General features: G+C 39.7%; 1 protein-coding gene across 1 annotated transcript; it reads right to left on the reverse strand.

Moving 5' to 3' along the window:
* Window positions 1-1,245: 1,245 nt before the first annotated feature.
* Gngt1 (G protein subunit gamma transducin 1) lies at window positions 1,246-23,056 on the reverse strand. Its single transcript, XM_051151988.1, has 3 exons — window positions 23,030-23,056; window positions 4,257-4,359; window positions 1,246-1,491 (listed from the first exon to the last, which is right to left on the reverse strand). Exons 2-3 carry the CDS (start codon window positions 4,350-4,352, stop codon window positions 1,363-1,365), a joined length of 225 nt encoding a protein of 74 aa, XP_051007945.1. The 5' UTR covers window positions 4,353-4,359; window positions 23,030-23,056; the 3' UTR covers window positions 1,246-1,362.
* Between the last annotated feature and the right edge of the window lie 1,077 nt (window positions 23,057-24,133).

The following is a 24,133-nucleotide window of genomic DNA, read 5'->3' on the forward strand; positions in this document are numbered from 1 at the left end:
TCAGAAATCAGCCACTTTATTCCTCAGAGTCTGTATTTTACCTGTTTGGGAGGAAATAGGTTGGGCAAGTATCAGAGGGTAACTGTTTAGTGTTTCCTGTGATCTAGTGGGAGAGCACTGAGCCAACCTTCAGACTGTCTGAAAGAACCAACGGTAGACAGTAGCTTCCTGTCTCCAAATTGATGGCCATCACTTTGTGTTGGAGTATTTTGACTACTGAAGCATTCAAAATTCACTGTCCATGTGAGATAGCAATAAAGAGACAAAGATAGTACGCTTTGGTTTGGGTAGTTAGACATGTCATTTCACACAGAAACAGAGACAAAATAGCAGCATCATTCCTCCCTCCTCCCACCCCCCCCCCCCCCACATGGCTTGTACTCAGCATGCTATGCACTGCACCAATGGGGAGGGCCTTCAAGGGAATGGGATGGGAAGGCTTGTAACTTTCAGCATTTTGAAAGCTTTTTCTAGTTCTTTCTCCAGTTAATAATAGTTCATAGCTAACAGTTGCTCAGTCTCACTGTATGGCAGACAATACAAGAGGAGTGTTTTAACTGCATCCTTTAAACTCTGTGAACATAGGAGCCAGAACCAGTATTACCTTCATCCTTTTAGAGTAGCTGTGCTTCAGGGCAAAGCATGAAACCACAAAGTCAGTTAGGCAGCAGAGTGGCAGAGCTCTGTCTTCTAACCCTGTGTGCATAATCGTCTATTCTTTTGCTGGTTAAATTCACTGTGTTCTGTGGTTGCAGATTGGACTTTTTAAATGTAGGTATATTTATTTATTTATTCAATGCATAATGAACTCTTAATCCAATTGGCACTCTGGGGAAAAGTTACACCGTTAGTGACAGGTAGAACTGAATAAGAATATACATGGGGTTATGTTAATAATATCCCTGTTGGTTGGAGTGAGGAAGAAGAAACAAGGAATAAAATTTCACTAATAATAATAAAAAACCCTGTGGATTATTTCTTGCCAAGATAAATCATTCATGTATCAAAACAATAGGACTCTTACTCCTGTAAACAAGAGAAATGTTGAAAATAATGTATGTTTAACTATAAAGGGTCTAGAAGGGTATCAGTAGTATTGAAAGGAAAATGAAGAAACATTAAGCTATGCAGGCAGGTCAGGATATAGTTTTTAAAAAAGAGTTCACTAGTACTTACAGTTAATTTTTTGTTATACCTTATGCTAAATACTTCATGCAAAACAGGAGAATACATATTATTGCGTCTTAATTTTTATTAAAATTTAAAGTTCATAAGTTTAAACATGTACAAATTTGATTGCATAGGAGAACAATTTGCTCTGTCAGTAAAATTCTAAATATTTTAAGAAAATTTCCCCCCTGCCTATGAAATCACACAGCCTCCTTTGAGCTCCTTGAAGGGATTTTTGTCCTCTGGAATCCCCTTCACCAGAGGGTCCTCTCCAGATCTTTCTTCAATATAATCTCTTACTTCTTCACAACACTTGGAAACCTTCAGAGGAAGAAGACAGAAATAACTCATTTGTTTTAAAAAAGAATTCTGCAGACTCCAGAAATGTGTTTATTACAATACATGTCTATGTTGTCGCTTTTAAAAAGGGATTTCATGTTTTCTGCCAGTGCACATGTATTTTCCAGAGTAGAAAAAAAAAAAAAAAAAAAAAAAACAGACCCCACTCTTCTCTTCTAGAAGTCTTCAGAGGATAAAAAACTGACCCTTCAGCTGTCTCTAGTAGGCCCTGCCTCTGGCTTTGTCAAAGGCGGAGCTCAGCATCTGAGCCCAACTGGAAACACAAATAAGGAATTTCCCCAAAGTAAGTCCTCCTCCTCTTCCTAAATGTTTCATGTGAACGGTTGCTAAATTCCTGGCTTAGTCTCAGTCTTGGATTCTCAGAAGTGCAGACACACTGCTTTAAATTCAACTGGAGTGACTGGTCTGAACAGTGCACAGCATGTGCTCCGCGAGGCCATGACTTGGCTGCTGTGTGCAGTATAGCTCAGGCATCTACAACACAGCCTGCACTGAGTCGACACCCAATAACCAGGCGTGTGCTGAGCTGGGCATTAGTCTGCCGTTTACAGTTTTATAACTATGACTTAGACAGCAACCAGGCTTCAATGTTGTGTCTGTATGGGTAGTGTGCACATGTATATATTCAAGAGAGTTCAAATTATTCATGGCTTTTAGCTTCAATTTGTTTTATTTTAAATTTTGGGTTTTTTTTTAAAATTTTTTTATTAATTTATTCTTGTTACATCTCAATGGTTATCCCATCCCTTGTATCCTCCCATTCTTCCCTCCCTCCCATTTTCCCCCTATTCCCCTCCCCTATGACTGTTCCTGAGGGGGCTTTCCTCCCCCTGTATCTGCTCATAGGGTTTGTGATAGTAACATAGACCTACTGTATTTTTGATAATGAAGTCACCATTTTATAAGCTATGTAAACAATTTAGTGACTTCTTCAATACAATTTTATGCCATATACATATACACACATGCATTTATATATTTATATATGATGCACCCATTTTCATACATTTATGTGCATCTATATACATATATACATGCATGAATATGCACAGACCAGTTATTCGTGCACTCTAAATTCTATATTTTGAAATAGTCCTGATCTAATGCGCCTAGGTGATGAGACCTCCGACAGCTGCTCTCCCCCTGAGGGTTGGCTCATGATCAGCGTGAGTACCATGAAGACAGATTCACCAGGTCACTCTCTCACTTGCCTCTCTCACCATGTAAGGACACACTGAGAAGACACTACTTTAGAATGAGGGAACAGGTCCTGACCTTGGACCTGCACAGCTCCAGAACCGGAGAGAAAAACAGTAAAATGATTTAGCGCTTACGTAAAGCCATACAATCTATGCTAGTCCCTTACAGCAGCCCGAATGGACTAAAACAACATGTGTGTGTGTGAAGTGTTTGTGTGTGTGTATGTGTGTGTGTGTGTGTGTGTGTGTGTGTGTAACTCTACAGAAAAAAATGTATACTGAAGGAGGTGAGAGAAGAAAAGAAAGAAAAAAAAACATGAGGAGGAAGACAACACAGGACAGAGAAAATAGTAAGTTTTACAGTATAATATTGTTACTTAAGATTCCAAAAGCAAGAATATTTTGAGTAGTGGGAAATGGTGGTGGTGGTATATGTCATTTCACCCCAAATAAAAACTCCAAGGTGACTAATAAACCTGAAAACAACCAACTTGCCAACCAAAAGACACTCAGGATCTTGCGCACAAGATAAAGACTTTAGCCTGTCTTTGGTGTGTTCTATTATTGGGATGACTACAGATTTAGTCTATCTTTATACCCAAACAAGTTTTGTCTCTATGAGAGGGGTAACAGGACAGTTGGAGGCAATTATAAAAGAACTAAAATCTTAAATGTATTTGCTTAGGAATATGGTTTGAGCAATGCATGGCAAGAATATAAACCTCCTTTCACTCTGTTCTCATAAATATGTATATATACATATATAATTACATAGATCACACACACATGATATGCTGTTATCACTTATGGAGAAGTTTTTGTTCTGCTAACCTTACTAAAATGAAGCTACTTAAAGCAGGTATCTACATTTCTCAAGATTTGCTCAGTTTGATAAGAGTTTCCTGTTCCTTTTCTTTTCTATTCCACTTAATGCAGACCCTGGGTCACTATTCTCAAGAACTATCAGATGTTTTTAAGAGAAGCCAGTGAGTCCTTTTGGCTAAAATCGTCTTTATTTGCAAAGGAAGAATAGAATGTACTTCTTTGCTACTGGCCAGGACAGGCTGGAGAATATGAGGTCATACATTAAAATGCAACAATGACATCAAAATATTGCATAAAATGAAGAGAATCTTATCAACTCACAAGAACAAGCCCAAAACGTCTCAGTGTCTTGCTTCATTTGAACGCTTAGGTAAAAATACCATCTCTGTCTCATATGGTCCCCTATTTTCTTCTTTTTGGTCTTTCCGTAAACATAAAAGATTTCTTAGCTCGGTGATCATACAAAAACAGGCGGAGATCTGCACATGCATCAGGAAACATAGCTCTCCAACACCTTGAACTTAAACTTATAGTCTAAGTCATAGGTTTAATTATTACCTTTCTTCAATTCTGATTATATTTATTTTAAACAGATATTTTATTTGTAAGGACATTGAGCTGTTCTGGTATATACTGGCTGCATCAGGAGCTTAGTTTTCCCGTGCTGCCTCTTCCCGTGAATTCAGGAGGACACCTACTCACCATCATTCTTTCCAGTGTCACTTCTTTCTTGAGCTGGTCAACTTCCATCTTCAGCTTGTCTTTTTCTGTCAGGTCCTCGATGTTGATGACTGGCATCTTCTGTCTGAAATAAAGGTAGAGTGTTAGTGTACACATGTGGACTACTGAACTAGACACAGCTCACCCACAAGCGGCCCATCCCTCTGATCTGCACTGACCAGGCAAGCTGTTTTTCGTTTTTTTTTAAATTGCCTATGAGAACCAGCTTCTCATGGACTCTGCTCTGAGCGCCGCTCTTCTCTGAACACTGCTCTCCCTGCTTGCTAGGCTTGGGATTTTAAAGCTTCTTCATAATCTTCCCTAATATGATTAAACTAAGTATTTCTCTTCCAACACCTGCCAGTGGATGTGAGGGGAGGGGACTGTTTAGTGGGCATATCGTATAAAACACTTAGCTCCCCCCACACATCGCCCTTTCTTCTGTCCTTTTGCAGTCTTACCTTCTTGGTTCTCAATTCTCATCTCTAGTGTCAAAGCCATCCACCAAGTAATTGATGCCATTTAACTCAGTCAGAGGTCATTTTGAGGACTGTCCGTTAATCCTCAAGTTGCTGGAGTATTTAATCTGGTATTAAAAGAGACCTATTAATAAAGAGTACCATTATAAATGTATCGCAGAGAATGAACTAAAATGTGAACCAGTGAAGCTGAGATATAGTAAATAAACCTGTTCAGAGATAAGCTACTATACAATTCAGAAACACTGTTCAGCAATACGTAGGATTTAGAGGTAACTGCTACCGTGCATCGGACAAGGGCTGCTGAGCAGTTATAACCTGCCAAAGGGAGCACATTGATTCTGATCTACCAACATAATTTTCGGAAAAAGAATGGAAACTTCTAGCAGTCTTTCTCTTGTTTAGACTCATGGATAACAGAGAAGACGGCTTGATGGCTGTTGGTACGCACATGAAATTGCTTTAAAAGCTTATTATATTCAAATGGCATTGTGTCTTTCCCCCGTTTCTCTCCTTTTCTGTTTCACATCTACAATTCCATTTATCATATGGGAATATTGTTGTGAAACTTGGATATGTTCAGATCGCACGCTGTTTCAGACAATATAACATTGTGCATTTATAGGAAACCACCCGGCTAAACCACATCATAACAACTAACACATTTCTCTGCATTTATCTGTCATTTTCACTTCCAAAATATGTGCGGAAATAGTATGTGCTTCCTAGTCTTAAGATGTCCTGTGTGTCCTGAGAAAGAGATAACGTATGTATTTTTTAGTTAAAAAAGTTTGCATGTGCAACACAGACAGACACAGAACAGAGCAGCTAATGGGGCCTACCCAAGCCCACTGTTGCCCATGGGGTTTGCTTTTCTCACTCGGCTTTTTAAGAAATGAGGCAACTGGTCTATACTCACTTATATGTGGATATTAGCCCAACATAGGTGTCCTCTGAGAGACTCCCACCCAGTGAGGCATCGCACATGCTGGGACTCGCTGCTGGACTCAGGTAGAGTGGTGAGAGTAGTAATGGAAGAAGGAGGCGGCGGCGGGTGGGGAGTGTGGAATGACCCAGAGGGCTCAGAAGACCATCAAGGCCGGTGGATCTGGACCCAGAGGGGCCCTGCACAAACTGTTGCACCAACCAAGGACAATATATTCAGTAAACATAGACACCCCCGCCCCGTTCAGATCTAGACAATGAACAGCTCATTCTCCACAATTGTAGGGAGAATGGGGAGTGCCTCGGTAGGGAGGCCTGGTGGCACACAGAGGAAGGGGAAGCAAGCTATCCAGATGAGACCTGATAGGTTGTGGTCATATGGTGGGAGAGGAAGTCCTCTTGGGTCAGAGGTCTAGGGGAGGGCAGAAGAGGAAGGAAGGGTGAGAACAGGAAGATACAAGTGAGGAGATAACATTCAGGGTGTACTCTGAATAAATTATAGTAAATTTTAAATTAAAAAATAATGCCACAATAAATAATCAGTTCTGTCTGATGTTTGGCAGGTGAGAACCCATTCTCACGTTTATTCTCGCCTTCCCTCTCACTCCTCTCATAGTGTCTGTAAAACATCACAAATATTCCAATGACCTTTACCTGTCGATACTGCTCTTCGCACACATTGCTCCATACTGGCTCTAACACCGCAGCATGTTTCAGAAACATTTCAGTATGTATTGTTATCACAGGTAGCTCTCAATCCTTACGCAGGCTAGGCCACCCTTTATTAAGATAAATATGGAAAGAATTCTAATTTAGTGGATCTGGGATAGGTCTAACAATTGACTTTCTGGCCACCAGAAAGTTCTAGTGTGTTACTAAAAGCAAGTGACCATCCTCTGGTACTTGCTAATGGTATGACTTTGACCAGTTACTAATCTCGTGACTTACCTGCCTGGAAATATAAATGAGGACTAAGTAATAACTTGAAATGTAGAAGAAGCCTTCACTACATGCTAATTATGCACCTCCAAGTTTTTCAAATTGTACTTTCCTATGTGGCATCATCTGATAGATGTCTCTATATACACTCTTAAATATGCTATGAACATATATTTTGGCTCCTTTGATGCCATGTATATACTTCTGTAGTCCCACCCAGATCTCCTTTCCTAGGGAGAAGCATTCATCCACTAATACCCGTGTTTATTGACTATTACGGACAGCCCTTTGTCACAAGTTAGTCCTTGGCTGTACAAACACTTTGCCTGGTCCTGCCTGGAAGATTATATTCTTGTCCCCAGAGGATACAGCAGATAACTAGCTAATGGTGTCATAACAACATGACACCCTTGTCTTGGCTGAACTTTCGGTTGTACCTGACCCACTTCTAGAGCTCTGGGAATTTCAGGATGAGGCTAGACTTCTTTTAATAAGCATCTTCTGCCTGTTCTAATTTCCCAGCTCCATTAGAGGTTCCCCAGGAGAGCTTACTCTTAATAAATCAGGAACCTGAATGGAAATCTGCATCTGGGTTCTGCTTCTAGGACGTCTAGTACCTTTCGGAAGCTACATGTACTTACAACCACCTATTACTTTGCACACTGTTTGCTAGAATGAAATCAAATGTGCTGATGTAGTCACTACCCTGTGTCATACTTACCTACAATAAAAAAGCAGGACAATTATCCAACATCCTTTATTAATAAGTGATTTCTAAACTCTGTGTTTAACATTAACATATTTTATTTCAGATAATGACCTTAGGAAATTCTAGAGAGCTTACAAATTGAAGGCCCTAGGTCTACTCAAAGAGACTTCCCGACTTCCTATACACAAAGTGGGGATCATCACACTTTTCAACTTCCTCAAGGATACTGAGACACACAAGAAACAGATTTCATGTGTGGGGAGGGGACTTCAAATGTTTAGAATCAAATAGAAATTGAGGATTCAAGGAGTCCCGATACAGCTAGACAGATGGCTCAGTGTGTAAAGTTGTTTGTCACTAAGCCTGACACCATGACTTCAATCCCAAAATGTTAGAGAGAATCTCCATACACATGCTCACACCCACCCATCCCCGAGTAAATAAACATAGTCAAAAAATTTAAAAATAAATATAATGAATATAGATATACCAAAGATATAGTGATACAATTTTTTCTGCTTTGTTCACTGACCAGCTTACAATGACACATTCTTGTTCAGAGTTCAAATGCTCACAATCACACAATGATAGGCTGTAAATCTGGGCTTCCACTATGAAGATTTGCCCTCTGATTTAGGGTGGATTCTTCCCCCGTACACTTCAAATCAATATAAAGGAGTTAGTTATTTGTTTATACCCAAGAATTACATAAAAATATAGTTGAAAATTGGTAACAAACAGCATTAAATCTTTCCTCATCCCTCATAGTCTAAGCATTCAGGTTACAGCACCTATCCACACAAAGCCCAATGAGATTATGTAACAACTACTGCTCATGGGAATGGGGATGGAGGACCCTAGTTAAGAAGATGGTTGCTCTTCTTCCTCATCTTGCACCATGTTCCATCAGAGGCTGCGAGATGCATAGGCAAAGCAGACAGAAGCAAACGAGAACCTCAAGTGCTGTATCCCATGTGAAGATTGGTTTCTCAATGGAAAAAAATTGGGTCCCCTAGGGGAGAAATTCTTTGAAACTAGTCAAGCTATCTGTTGGGTTTCACCAGTTTTTCTGACTCTGATACATAAAATGAACTACCCAACTTGCAGACTGACTGTTAATAAAATGACAAACATTAACATAAACAAGAACATATGTATAGTTGTTTCAACCCTGAGCTTAACTTCATTTTACAACTATAAACATACATCATGGTTATTAAATATACTAAGTCTTACAGTACAAAATATATTTTCAAGAAAAATAAGACCATAGCACAAGAGATTTTTTACTCTTGTAGAAAATCCTATTGCCCATTATAGCCATGAGAATTATACTCAGCACCGTGACTTCAGTGTTGTTGCAGATTAGAAGCATGTGAACCATGTCACACTACAACATCTCAATAAAGAGTTTTGTTTTGGTTTTGAAAGCCATCTTCTCTTTATAATTTATACTATTTTCATATTCCATAAATACAACCCCAGTACCATATTGATGGCCTTAAATGGACATTATGAAATATTTCTTATACAAAAAAGAATGTGAGTTAAACAAAATTTGTGCTCATAAATCTCAGAAGAGAGAAGCAAACACTGATTAACTTGTCTTTTCTTCTTCTTCAATATCAAGCTAAACTTTTACTAACCAAATATGGCCAACAATGTTGCCATCTGTCTAAAGGGAAGCAAAAGAGAAGGAGCATATTGGAAAATAGGAGTTAAGCTAGCAGTTGGCAGGCAAGTTCTATAAAATATTTTCTATGCTTGTATCTTAATACATTGAGAATTCTAAAATAAAATTGTATTGTTGAAGCAAGTAAACATATTTCACAGTGGTAACAGTGCTGGACACACAAAGGCCACTGTTTCCTTACTTGCACCCTATGTGTGTGTGGAGGGGGGGTCTTAAAACTATTTCTTCAGAAAACACTTTCGGAGAATAAAACTATGCAAGTGTGGACTAAATTTCCACCACTACCTGTCAGAATTTCCATCGAGTTTCTGCTAGAATTAATGTGGGCTAGTATAAGGCTCATAAGTTGCTTTGCTTTCTGCCCTATTCCCCCAGTATTAGACATTAAGTGTGCTTTAAACAAAAATGCCAGATAAATAAAATATTGAAGTTGTGAAGAATTAGATGAGGGAGGAATCATTCAAGTTCTGTCTTAAAAGGCCTTTGCTCTTCATGGAGTACAGTATTGCAAACACTCTAGTTATTACTTGCTTTAGAAACATTAAGTGTGACATAATTTTTCAGAAATGAATCATGCCCAATAAACTTAAAATCATATGGACATAAACTTTTCTCTATTATTTCTCATCATAACAGTCTATTTGGGTCTGTAAAACAATAAGAGCATTTCTTGTTCTGCAATAATAAATACAAACATGTACTGAAGTCCTAATATCTTCTGGACATGTATAAATCAGAGTAAAAGGACAAAAAAATCACTTCACCTTCTAGAGACTTATGTTCTATCAAAGTGGATGAATAACAATATTCAAAAGTAAAGTATACATATTTGAGTGGAATAACCAATAAACCAGAAAAAAGTAAGAGGAAGAGTCAGAAATTGGTCAATTATTAAAAGGTGGTCAGATGATGTTCTGAGGGATGACCCAAGGGACAAGGCGAGGAGAAGCAGACAGGTGTGAAGAAAGTTCCTGAACAGGCCAAGCCAATCCAAACCAGACCAAACAAACAACAAACCCAAACCGAAACAAACAACAAGTAAAACAAAACCAAACCCCCAGTACTTTGACTGAAGCCTCTGCATAGCATATGATTCATTAGTGATTTAATGGTTGTTGCGGGGCTGGGATGTTACAGACCCAGAGCCTAGTTATAATGTACCCTGGGTTTCCTCTCAAGCCGCAGTAATAGCTACCTTTGCTCACCTTGCAGTTTGACCTAATAGCTTTGTGACTAACAGGTGAAGCCTTTTGCAATGTGCTGACGGAATAGACCACTATCTCTAGCCAATCAGAAGGCGAACTGTCATCAGACAGGCATCCAAAGCATGCCCCCCGAGATACTTTTGCTCAGCTGCAAGCTACCTGCCTGCTGCTGTCAGATGTGTGTGAAAAGTGGTGGTGATTGGTGACCCCTTTTGTTCTGTTACTATAGCAATAGTTATCTTTGGGTGAATTTTGCTTCTCTCTGGGACTTGGCCTTCCCTTGGTTTGGTTTAAGCTTCATGCACTGTTTATTCTGCGGTGACTGTTTAGGATTGTTTCCTGGCCAGAGTTTTATTTTTGGTTTGTTTTAGGCCTTTAATTCCAGCACTTGGGAGGCAGAGACAGGCGGATCGTTGTGTGTTCGAGGCTCAGCCTGGTCTACAAAGTGAGTCTGAGACAGCCAAGGCTACACAGAGAAACCCTGTCTCGAAAAACCAACCAACCAACCAGTCAATCAATCAATCAACAAATAAAAGTACCTCACTTAAAATACCCATTCCATTTGTTAGCTTTCCAAACACGTTGGTGTTCGGTGATTCCTGTTCTGTTGTTTGTTTGCTTTCCAGCCTCTAAAGACACGCTTCTGGCCTTTCAGTACATTACATCACCAACATCAGTCGCTCCACTGTGCATGCTCCTCTGTATTTGATTTAAGAGAGGGAGTCTATGTCTGAAGAAAGCCAGAGTTAGCACTACTAGTTCCATATATGAGACATATATTAATTTAACCTATATGTTTTAGGTTGTTTTGGTTGTTGTTTGGTTTGGTTTCTGTTTTGTGTTTAGTTTTGTTTGTTTTTTCAGCTCTGTGTAACCCTGGCTGTCCTGGACCTTGCTCTATAGACCAGGTTGGCTTTAAACTCAGAAATTGCCCTGCTTCAGCCACCTGAGTGCTGGAATTAAAGGTGTGTGCCCCTCTCCGCCCCCCGCCACGATCCAGGACCTGTATTTTTTAAAAATCAGATTAAAAATAACTTGGTTTTACATTTACTGAATGGTGGAGATATCCTATCTCTAAATTAGTTGTGTGTGTGTGTGTGTGTGTGTGTGTGTGTGTGTGTGTGTGTGTGTGTGTGTGCTAGATAATAAAATAAAAAATCATTCATAGACAAATATTTTAATGAAAATTCAAAATTACAAAAAAGTGATGAAATAGGTAATTACAAGTTAGTACGAGCTCTAAAAACTACCTCTAAACTTAAAATTTTTTAAAGTTAAAAGTTAATATCTAGAGGTTATATCAAAACTAGAGATGAATTCTAAATAAATCCTTAATTTATCTCTCTGAACATTTTTTCTTTATTTTCTAAAAGAACAAAAATCAGTTTCATATAAATACATTATGGCCTATTTTAGAATAAAAACTGAGGGGAAAAAAAGAGAGATACCATTCTACATTAAGACTTTCACAATCAAAAGCTCCTTCCTTCCTTCCTTCCTTTCTTTCTTTTTCTTTTTTTTTTTTTTTTTTTCTGAGACAAGGTTTCCCTGTGTAGCCTTGGCTGTCTTGGATTCACTTCATAGATGTGCTACGAATTTACAGAGCCCAAGGCTGGATTAACATGCACATGAGCTCCCCCTGCCACATCGAGATGATCCTCACTGAAAAGGAGCAGATTGTTCCAAAGCCAGAAGAGGAGGTGGCAGAGAAGAAATAGATATCCCAGAAGAAACTGAAGAAATAAAAACTGATGGCTTGAGAATAAATTAAACATACAATAAATGCAGATAAAAGTAAAAAGAAAGAAAAAAGAAAGAAAAAAGAAAAGAAAAATACTTTTAGATGAGAAAGAATTTACACAGTAAAAATTATTCCAATGTGAAAATAGATTAAAACTAAAAGGTATGGTATGCTGTAAAATACTTTTAAAAGTTTTAAAAGAGTGAATGTGGTTACAACTAAGTTGATTAGAATTAAGGGTTATTACATTTTTAGGGTCAAAACTCAAAGAAACTGATGCCTAATTCTCTGATTAAGACAATCAAGTCTTCTTGAGAACTGACCCATTCTTACAAAGGTTTATGGAGACCTGGGGGTGGGGTGATGATCAGCAGGCACAATGTATAGCCAGTTGAGAGTCTATTCCAGCCAGCCGGACCACTCCCAAGTGCCGGGGACCCAGGTGTGGTGCTGAAGGTCCACAACACTGGGTTTTTAAAGACAGAAAGGACAGCTTAACATCTCACTGGGCAGCTGCAGAGCCTTTACTAAAGCAAGCACATTGAACCAAGCACTTTTAATAGGAGATAAGATAAGCTGTTAGCGGAAGGGGGCCTCTCTATAAACTGGCAGTTTATCAGAAGCTAAGGTCCGTCAGCTAGGACATTCTGACCTTCAGATCCTTGAATAGAGCTTGGTAATTTTCCATAGGACTTCTTCAAGGAGATCATTCTAGTTAAACCTAGAATGGCTTCAGCAAGAATTCAAGATGGAGGAACCTGTGCACTGTTTTAACCTTGTCACAGTGTGTGTGTGTGTGTGTGTGTGTGTGTGTGTGTGTGTGTGTGTGTGTGTGTTGTTATTTTTAACTATGTGTAAGTATGTGAGCCTGCATGTGGGTATGTGCAGGTCCTGGTGCTGTGGGAGGCCAGAGGCTTGGATCTCCTGCAGCTGGGGTTAGAGAAGGCTTTGGACTCCTCACATTGGTTCTGAGGACTGAATTCAGTTCCTCTGGAAAAGCAGAAATGGCTCTTAAGTGCACTGAACCATCTCTCCAGCCAAGACACCAATTTCTAATGATAACAACACTCTTAATGTTCTTCACCTGGAAAGTTAGTTTCTTGATTGAGGATTTAGGATATCCTATATCTTGGCCAGGATTTTAAAAATTAATTAAGCAGTATTTACATTTTATTAATAAAAAAAGAAAGTAGATAATAGCATGATAACTCCTTCTGGAGTCTAATTTTATTTTTTTATTAAGAATTTTAAAAATGTATTATTATGTCTACACGGTCTATGGAATTTTGGTTTTTAACAGGTTTAATCTCTTGTTTATATCACCATTATTAATATTATTTAATATAACAAAATCTTATTAAAATTTACCTATATTGTTATTTAATTTCTTCTGTAATTTTTCCATTTTCTTTTTCATACTAAGAGTCTGGTACAATACAAATGTAATAAATTAAGTTAGTGTCCACAGATAACAATTATAAACTAATTGGATAGCAAAGGCCAGCCTTTCCTAAGTATAGAGACAGCTACTCCATATGAGATTATAGATATAAAATCAACTGGAATAAATACTATAAGAGATAAGAATATGTCTAAACATTACAAATAGGGTACAAATAATTATAGATATAGGGTGACTATATAGTAAGTTTTAAGACAATATAACTTGATCGATTAAATCACGTCTCTCTCATTTATTACCCTCACTTTGTTAGGCTGGACCATATTTTTGGTAATTTTAATTTTATACAAATGACTCCTATTATGTGCCTCATGTTATACAAAAGAATAAAATAAAACAAAAAGAACCTGGATAGTGGTGACTCACACGTTTCTGTATTCAATCCAGGAGGCTCTTCTTCTCTTCTAAAGTCTGCTTTGCTGCCTGCTACCTATCCTTATCAACATCAGACCCGAGGATTGAGCCTTCCTGAAAAAGGGAGAGGGAGCAATGAACAAAGTGTGATGTCTGGCCATCGTGGGGAACATCGTGCGGCCATGCCCTACCCTGAGTTTCCTGCAAGGATTATTGACTAATTATAGCTGCCGTGACTGTGGGGAGGTTGGAATGTTGCAGGTCTAGAGCTGACACAATTATCTTGAGCTATCTCTAGCTCCCTTAATAACAGTCCCTTGCCCACCTCCCTGTCAGTTTTAACACCTGTATGACTAAGGTATGAAGCCTCTTGGAAATCATCATTTAAACAGGCCATCAACTCCACCAGCGCCATTGGACAGCATCTGAGACTTACAGACCAGATTTCTCCCCCACCCCCTGCCCCCAGCTGATGCTTCTACAAAGGTGTTTGAAAGGTGCCTTGGTTTATGACTTCGGTTCTGTTACTCTAAAAACTTCACAAACTGTGCTGTCACCTTGGAAAAAGGACTTGAGGTAACCTGAATCTGTGTCCCTGGGCCATGGCTATTCATATTTGCCTCCAGAATAAACTCTTGCTCCTGTTAGGTGAGAGTTGTCATTTTGCACCAATCTGGGCATCTAGGAGAAGAAGAGCATCATCCAAGGTCAAGCCAAAGACAGCACAAAGGGAGTGACAAAGTGCAGCGCGTGAACACACAATAGGGTAGCATGCGGAGGCAGCACGCACTTCTGTCCTGCGAGCTACTCCCAAGGCTTACCTTACCCTGAGTGAATTGAGAAACACGGGGGAGTTTTCGGTATTGGGGTGCCATTACACGTCATGTATTAGCAGCATTACCAGCGTCTTGGCAGAATCAGGTTGAAAGGTAAAGGCAGAACAGAGACAAGCACAGTAACTGAGGTTTGAAAGAGTGATGACTGAACCCAGACAGGAGGGGAAGCCAGGGCGGGAGGAGAGATCCCAGGTAAACTTTCAAAATAGACTCAATGGGGTGTGTTGATGGACCTGTTGCTAAATGAACACGGATGAGGAAAAAAAGAAAGAAAGTCAGATAAACTTGAGGATTTGGGCCTCACCAACAGAAAGAAGAGATTTTACTCTGAGGTCAAGGACGGGAATGAGAGGGGAATATCAAGTCTGTGCTGTCTGGTGGCTGAAAGCACTGACAGAAGAGGAGCTTACGGACAAGCCAGGAGGAGGGACGAGAACACCTGAAATGAGGAGAAAACAAAACACTAAACTGCAGCTCACACTTTAGTAGGGAGATGAGATGAAATGAATAAGAAGGGTGAGTTTGCTTGCTCAAGGAAATAATGAGATGACATTAGCTAAAATGGTTCCTGCCTTTACCTCCTTCCAGGCATGTGTGTGTGTGTGTGTTGTATGTGTTGTGTGTTGTGTGTGTGTTGTGTATATTGTGTGTTGTGTGGTGTGTGTGTGTGTGTACTCTGTTTTCTTTCTAAGCTGAAACAAATATAGCACCCGACGACCTCCTCCTACACCCCATCCTGTAATTATCATGGCCAAGCATCCCTATGAGTGTTTGATGTTAACACAGTAAAATAAAATACAGCCATCTTTCCTATCTGGCTGTGCTCTCAGCTTGAGGAGGCACAGGGGTAATGCTCAAGAGATGAGCACTTCATGCAAGCAAAGGCTATGCTGAGGGAACAGCTTGCACAGTCCTTGGAGTTGGAATGAACTTGCAAAACTGGGAAAATAGAAAACACTATGTAATGTGAGTACAGATCAAATGAGGATGGTGTGATGGGCTGAGGTTAGTAAGGGAGACAGTGGTTGGGTCAGGTTGGGTCTTGTTTAAAAAACAAAAACAAACAAACAAACAAAAACATGATATAGCTGGGGGGTGGTGGTGCAAGTCTTTAATCCCAGCACTCGGAAGGCAGAGGCAGGCCTCTGTGAGCTCAAGGTCAGCCTGGTCTACAAAGTGAGTCCAGGACAGCCAAGGCTACAGTGAGAAACCCTGTCTTGTAAAAACAAACAAACAAACAAACAAACAAAAATCATGATATGAAATACAAGAGAAATACCTGAAGGCATTTGGTTTTATTTTGAAGTAGTGGCATCTTGTGACACGGTCTATACTCTCTTCTGTGGGGTTGACTGGGAAACAAGAGTTTGGATAAGGTACTTCTGCAGTCGTCTCTCGGGAGCTGATAGGCTTAACCTACACAGGTTGCTTGAAAAGTATGAGGTTAATCTTCACCGTCAACCTGAACTGTACTCAGAATCACTAAGAAAATATGTCTTTGCGTGGGTCGACGAGAGTTTTTTCAGAAGGCTTTAACTAGAAGATCCACCGTGAGTGTGGGCAGCACCACCCAATTGTGGGCCTACACTACAGGGCAGAGCGAGGGAGCCTGGCCCCAGCAGTTCTTTCTTTTTGCTCTTGCACTGAGGAGGAAATGGGATCAACCATCTTACACTGCTGCCATCACAGTCTCTCAACTTTGATGGACTGTATCCTTTCTTAAATTGGGAAGCCAAATAAACCCTACCCTCCTTCCTTCCATCCTTAAGTTGCTTTTAGTTAGATATGTTACCAAGGTAACAATATAAGCAATTAAATGTAGCCCAGTGTGTGCTGGTACACAACTTTAAACCCAGAAAAAAAAAAAAGACAAACAAACAAACAAATAAAGCAACTGATGGATCTGGCTCTAAAAGACACTGGTAAATCCAAATGGGATTCTGAGGCAGGAGTGCCATAACACCTGATTGTTGGTAAAGTGTTTTCATTTGTTTATTGAAAAATTTATGCAATATACTTTGACCATATTCTTTCCCCTCTTAGCTTCTTCCAAATACTATTCCCTCCATACCACCCCACCTTAACTTCATGGTTTTTCTCTTTAAAAACAAAAACACACACTCAAAAAAAAAATATATATGGAGTTTGATTTGTGATGGCAACTACTGAGCATGGACCCTGCCTTCTGTGTGGCTGATATGCTCAGTGTCACTCCATTAAATAAAGCTATTCTTTTCCTCTTTCCCAGCATCTATCACTTTGGAATAGCTTCTTGGCTAGATAGGAGGTTATACCCATATTCCTCCCCAGCCCCCGACTCCATACTGGAATTCTGTCGGTCCTGAGCTCGTTGTGCACATTGTGTCAAAGTTCTTGTGAGTTCATATGTGCATCTGCTCTGCTGTGTCTTGACAGGTTTCTTGAATTTATAAGATCCTCAGAGATTGGGTAGCAAGTCAGAGACTGGCTAGGGGAGTCACCCAAGGAAAGGGTGATAGAATACAGTGTTAGAAGAGGTAAAGGGGGAGAAGTAAAATGTGGATTAAAGATGGGGGGGGATGTGAGGGCGCCATAGAGGACGGAATACAGCGAGGAAATGGTAACACTAAGTGCCTTCTGAAATGCCATATGGAAGCACACTTAGAGACCATGCCTTACGTAGCTTCATAGAAGTGTCACTTATTTATTTTTTAAAAGTGTGATGGCTCAGAGGTTAAGAGCACTGACTGCTTTTTTCAGAGGTCCTGAGTTCAATTCCCAGCAACCACATGGTGACTCACAACCATCTATAACATGATCTGATGCCCTCTTCTGGCCTTCACGTGTACATGCAGGCAGAGCACTGTATACATAATAATAAAAAGTGAAGATACATTAATAAAACATCAGTTTAAGACACTTAATATTTTCTTAATTGGTTCTTAGTTTTCTACTGGACAGCCAAGAGGATATGCTAAGTAGGCAATGTTGATGATATAAGGGTGGATAAAGACTGTTCCCCATCACATGTTGATGTAGGCATCCGTGTGTGCATGCGTTCACAGTTGATAGATTGTAAAGAGTTCTCTTTGCCTAGGCTGTCAGGGCTCTCACCACCTTTACTGCTTACCAAGAGGAAATGAACTGCTCCCCTGAGAAGTAGGAGGTAACTAAGGAGGTGAGAGGCAGAAGAATATGATATGAAGACCAAGAAAACCACTTCAAATATGAGGAAGGATTAACAGTTGTCAAGCAGTGACGTAAAGGTTAGACAAAATAGAAATAGAAATGTAGTCCTGGGTAATGTTGGCTACAAATGTTTGGGGTGTTATGTGTACCAAGAAGTCCTGGACAATGTGACAGCAACTATTGTCTTTTATAAAAGCAGCTCTTATTTTGTCTCTCCATAATATGGAACTTTACTTGAAAAAGAATGTAGAGGGGAAAGCAGGTGATGAGGAGGTAGTGGCAGATAGAACCAGGAACAGTTTTGGTAAATTTGGCTAAAAATTTGAGCAGTGAAATGAAGCTCCAGTAGAACATAAAGGGTAAATGAACATTCAGTCTGGGTAACAAGTGCGAGAGAGAGAGAGAGAGAGAGAGAGAGAGAGAGAGAGAGAGAGAGAGAGAGAGAGAGAGAGAGAGAGAGAGAGAGAGAGAGAGAGAGAAAGAGAGAGAGAGAGAGACAGAGACAGAGAGAGAGACAGAGAGACAGAGACAGAGAGACAGAGAAAGAGAGGGGAGGGACAGATAGAGAGAGAGACAGACAAACAGAGACACAGAGAAACAAACAGACAGAGACAGAAACAGGGAGGAAGGGAGGGAGGGAGAGAGAGAGAGAGAGAGAGAGAGAGAGAGAGAGAGAGAGAGAGAGAGAGAGAGAGAGACTAACTATTAAAACCTGGAAAAGATGCTAGCTAAATGATATAAAAAGTCTAGAATTGATTTTTATAAGAATCAAGGGAGTAAGGCTTTTGAACGGGCCAGAGAGGAAAGGATTCCAAATAATAGTCAAAGAACTGATCTCAAATTGGGCAAGAATACCTTTTCCTTTTAAAGTATTTATTTTTGAAATTCTAATATAGTAATCTGTGATATAGATTATGATATGAGGTTAGCTCACTTTCCATTTCTCTTTCATTCTTCCAAGACCTCCCATATAGCTCTTATTGCTCCATTTCAAATCATGACCTCATTTTTTTTTTCCTTAACCGTTGTTGTATATATATTCCTAACTACATAAAGACAGCCTGTTTGGTCTGTATCATGTGATTTGTATGAGTGCTTTCTGGGCTGACCATTTAGTATTGGATAGCCAATGGGTGTGCTCTTTCCTGGGGGAACATGAGCCGAACTGTAGAGCAACAACCTGCACGCTTACATGGATGTTGGGAAGAAGGTAGGAGTCCTCAGCTCTACACAGAGAACTATAGTTTTTCCTTTATAAGGGGAAGGAAGATGGGGTAGGAGGTTTGTTCGAACCGCAGGAACATCTCACCCATCCCCTGCTGGTGTAGTACACAAAGTACAAGCCGCTGGTGTATTCAACTCTTTCTAATGCAGATGTTCTGGGTCATCTAATAATCATAAGAGAAATGCATTGGCAGTCCTAGGAGCTGCAGATTCCTTTCAGATGTGTCTACAGTCTCCTCCGACACACAGATGGTAGATTATCTCTTGAATTTAATGTAAGACATAAAACCTTTCCCACATAAACTAAAGCAAACGAATATTTATAAGGCATACAACATTTGCAAGCAATGCATAGCCAACACAGACTTTGTCTAAATTACAAAAGTGACATTTTTTTTTTACTAGAAAAGTTGTCTACATTTGAAAGGTCAAGGTCTATTGCTTTATGCTAAATATAACCCTGAAAATGAGGACTTTACTGATTAGCTCTCTCAATCCTCTAATCTGATTATCAGGGTGGGCAGATGTTCCTCAAGAGCATTATGGGAATATATTTACTGTGTTGCTATCTGTTTGCTTCCAAATGGATTGTGAACTTCATGGTTGGGTAAAAGACATCTGAGTTAGCACTACCCTGGTATTGAACTGTGGTTATAGCACATGTCCTACCTGGGCATCCCTAATCCTAAAATCCCAAATGCAAAATACTCCCAAATAGGAAACTTTCCAAACACTGATACGATTCCACCAGTGTGGAAAATTCTATACCTGATTTCAACCTCCACACGTATTTCAATAACATTTTGAAGGATGGCTCAGTACATGTGACACTCAAAAGAACTGTCACTAAGGTCACACAATACTATTTTTCTATTTATGTCTTTTTAAACTTTTTTAAACCAGTGTTTGATAATATTAAATTCTTCCTCCTTGTTGTTGAACCATCTCCTTTATTTTTCTTGATGTCACATTCCCATATTTGTCCTTGGTTAATTGACAGCTCCAGTTTAATTAATCTGTCTCATTTCCTCTGGCCAGAGAGTAAAAGCTGATATGACTTAACACTCAGCCTTGAAAGCTCTTTTATGTGATTTCAACTAAGACATAGTTATAAAGTTCTCACACACTTCAGATTAAAATGCAAGTACACTAAAATATTGTATAAAGTTACCTTCTAGCTACTTTACAAACTATAATGAAAAAATTAATTTTGGATTTACATTTGAGTCCAATTCCTAAGACATTTCAGATAACAGAAACAGGCAAAAAAAAAAAAAATCAACTTGCTGATGAGCAAACCTGAAATATGTTCTTAATATTTTATTAAAAGTGCTCTAGTGAGCTTGCTTATATAGTTATCATCTCGGTGCCCTGTTATGCTATGGAATCTCTGACATGGTTCTTCTATATTCTTCTCTCAAACAAATAAGACAAAGTTTGGTACATTTTAAACACTTAGCCACATTGTTTTTATTCAGTGATTGTAAAAAAAAAGAAATGACCACAGTCAGAGACATATTATATACTCTGTTATCTCCTGCTCTGGAGAGAAACAGGATTGATACCCATTAATCATGGAGAGTGTACATCATTTGGCATGGATCCTTGTTATGCTTTCTTCTCAGATGGGCTTGCAGCCTCACAGAGGGTGTAGTAGAGAAACTATGTTCCATGTGACCCCATTCACTAGGAAAATGTAGAATTGACTGAGCTGTAGTTCACAAAACCTTCCTGACTTCCATCTCTCAGAGAAGATTATCTGCCCTCCTTAGGGGACCTGGAAACACTTCCTGTAAATGCTGGACTTACTTCAAATCTTCCTTTGACAGCTTTCACTAACAGAAAGATCTTTCTGCTGCTGACATCATTACCAATCTAACTCCTTGAAATGAAGTTATAGAATGTAGCCCGAGTCACGTAGTTCAACTAATTCTAATCGTCCACCAGTGACCTAGACATGGTGCTCTTCTCCAAGGTGCTTAACAAGGACAGACATCATTTGTCTCAGTTCTTTCTCTAAGTTCTCTGCCAACTGGAAAGCTGTTGGACTGCTAGAGGTATGGGCATTCTGTGAGGGATGGTAGGATGTGCATACAATGCAGATTTCCTTCAGACTCATTTGTTATGGCCATGGTAGGTGTGAGAGGAATCAGGAGAAATGTCAGGTATGCCTAGAGGGGCTCAGGACTCCTCAGAGATCTGTATTTAAATTCAGTGCTTAGTGTTCTACACTAAGCTCAGACCTAGAAGTTGGAATGAGTACAGGGCTGAGACTTTTTAATTCTGGCTCTACAAACAACTATGGTTGTCTCTAAACATGACCAGGCACTTAAGGACTCAAGGTCTCACTTTATACCTCTGTAAAACCAACATACTTCTGGTTTTTTGTGCTATTGAAAACATCAGAACCCCGTGACATATATTTTACAGGATTCTAGACTATTTTGAGTATCTCTTTAGCCACAGCCACCAATGAGTGTCAGTTGTTATGGTAAGAATGAGTCACTCAGGAAGACATTTTCCTAGTTCCCTCACAGCTTTCCTCTTCCTGTTGACTCTGGACAAAGGAACCATTTTCCTTGTGGAAACCTTTTGACCTAGATAGAGGTTTAAGGACAAAGATATGACATTACACATGGCTATGAAAGTCACTTTTCTCCTCCCACATGTCCCAAAGTACAAGTGTTGTAATGTTAGAGTCACTCTCAGAAATTGAAATCTCCCTTACTTTGGAAGATGTCCATCTTATGTGTTCTTCGACTATTAGGCATGACTTCTTCCCTGACAAGCTGGCTTGATGGAGACAAACTTGCAATTTGTTCAACTTTTCTTCCTCAGTCAAGGGTCACAGCACCCTTCAGAATGCACCCGCTTTGGCACAGAAAAGGGGGAAGACACCAACACACCCCTAGTATCCCTAACATGTGCCTAAGGATGCAATGCTATAGAAAAAGGAGAGGTGCCCTAAGTTCCAACTCTACTCGCTGTCTGAGAGCTGCTCTGAGGGTCCCCACTGATGGAGTATGCTTGGCTAGGATGAGCATTCCCTGGAGGCCACTGCAAAGTGATGCCTAATCAGTGTGACTCTTTGTATGCAAAGCAGCACCACCCTCTGAGCGGGAGGACAGAAGACTAGCTGTCAGTCCCACAAGATCATTCCCTATTGCCTGATCCCTGGCTAATAAACAATGGTAAAGCAGTCTGCCAAGGCTGCCAATGGGAAGCTGGCTAGGTATGATGTGAATGGTCTCTCTGACGTCATGCGGGGATCTAACAAGTTCTTCAGACACTTTCCATCTAACCTGCCCCACACACCTTGACACAGCTTTGTACCTTTCTCACTGAAAAAACTCTGGAGGTTCAGAGAATAATAAAGTCCACATCTCTCTTCCAGTAGTTCCAAGTCTATTTCCCTGACAGAACATTCAACTAAAAAAAAAAAAAAGATCAGCCTGGACTCAATTCTAATGTCTCTCCAGTTTGCAGATATATGATATATGCCATTGTATTCAAAGAGGGAACACATAAATAGTGAAAATTCCTGTTTCTAAAATTCCCCTTTCCTGATAATATATGGAATGCAACAAGAGGGACTAATCCCATTGTTTTCCCTAGAATGTGGGAGTAGGTGAGTCTCTTCCAGAGCCTGCTTACTGTCTCTGTGATTCACACACTTAGCTGGCTCATGGGGGCCCTGGCTCGTGGATCATAGTCACCTCTATGCAACTTTGGTGAAGTTGCAGCCCTGACTTGAAATTGGCCACCTGGAAAGTATCACCATATGTAAATGAGTGAGACAAATGTCCCGCCCCTTTCTTTCTCCAGGCTTCCCCTCCCACCACGTGGTTAAGCTTCCTCTGTGAGCTCTGACTGTTTTTAACTACTGCTGTCTAGTAGCACTGGCAGCATTTGTAGACCAGATCTGACTCCATCCTTTGACAGCAAGGAAATTGAAAACAGGACAATTTAAAATGCGCAAAAATTCCCCCAGAGTACTGACCTACTCTGAACCAGTGAGCTGTACTCTTCAGAAAAAAAAAAAAAAAAAAATCAGGGACAGCCATTCATTAGAGAATGTCTGTTGAACAAGAGGAAATTGGGCAGAAGGCAGGACCATTTATCAAGAGAGTTCTTAAAATTAAAAAAAAAAAAAAAAAGAGTTCTTTAAAAGTTCCTCTCAAATTTCAGTGTTGACTTTGATGTATATAAAAAAAATGTTGGCCATAATTTAATATATCAGAAGAATTCGTGGGCTTTATTAACTGTGATTCTTAGGGATAGGGCTATGTGGGAAGGGATTGACAAAAGCTTCAAAATCCACCAAGAAGATCTCTCTGGACCCTTATGTTCCATTTGCCAAGATCCTCACTGCAGTGAGGATGTAAAAGTGTAGCGAGCATCCTGAAATTTCCTGCGGCAGTTTCTAATTCTTCTTTATGCAAGAGTAGTGAAAGTCACCTTCCATATAAAGCACTTTCATTCATAGATACAAGCCAGAAACTTTGTGGCATTTGTATGCTGGATTTAACAATTGAACTATTAATAACACAGCATAGATATATTACAAAAAAAGTAGTTGAGGGGAAAAAAAATCCACACAACCCATAAGCCACAGTGGCATGGGGGTTTCCAATGTCAGCATTAAGGAAGTGGTGGTAAGAAGTTTCAAGTATTTGTTGATGTTCATTCTTTAACATGGCCGACATTAGATCCTGTTAGAAAAAGCAGTAAATAAATAAACAACCAAATAAACCTTTAAAAAAAATTAGAAGAACAAACAAAACCATAAACCAAAGGAGCACTTCATTTAAAAACCTCATGCCTATGAAATATAAGAATGAGCAAAAGTTATCAACGGGCACAGAAATCAAAGGAGCCAGCCAGCTGCCCTGCCTTGGCATGGCTAGTATCTCAGAAGGAGCTTCCAAAGAAAAGAACCTTTCTAATGATGAAAACGCTCCAGTTCTTCAGCATGAGGAGGTGGAGGCTAACATTGCAAGGCCATCCTTGACTACATGGTGAATTCAAAGCCAGCCTAGGATCCAAGGAAAGAAGAAGAAGAAGAAGAAGAAGAAGAAGAAGAAGAAGAAGAAGAAGAAGAAGA

This window comes from Acomys russatus, chromosome 10 (assembly GCF_903995435.1).
Source record: "Acomys russatus chromosome 10, mAcoRus1.1, whole genome shotgun sequence".
NCBI lineage: Eukaryota > Metazoa > Chordata > Mammalia > Rodentia > Muridae > Acomys > Acomys russatus.

What these genes read in the sequence shown, in the direction of transcription:
- Gngt1 (XM_051151988.1), bottom strand. Translation starts at nt 4,352, where the DNA reads ATGCCAGTCATCAACATCGAGGACCTGACAGAAAAAGACAAGCTGAAG. An exon ending in TGACACTGGAAAGAATGATG is followed by an intron (nt 1,492 to 4,256) that starts GTGAGTAGGTGT and finishes CTTCCTCTGAAG; the next exon opens with GTTTCCAAGTGTTGTGAAGA.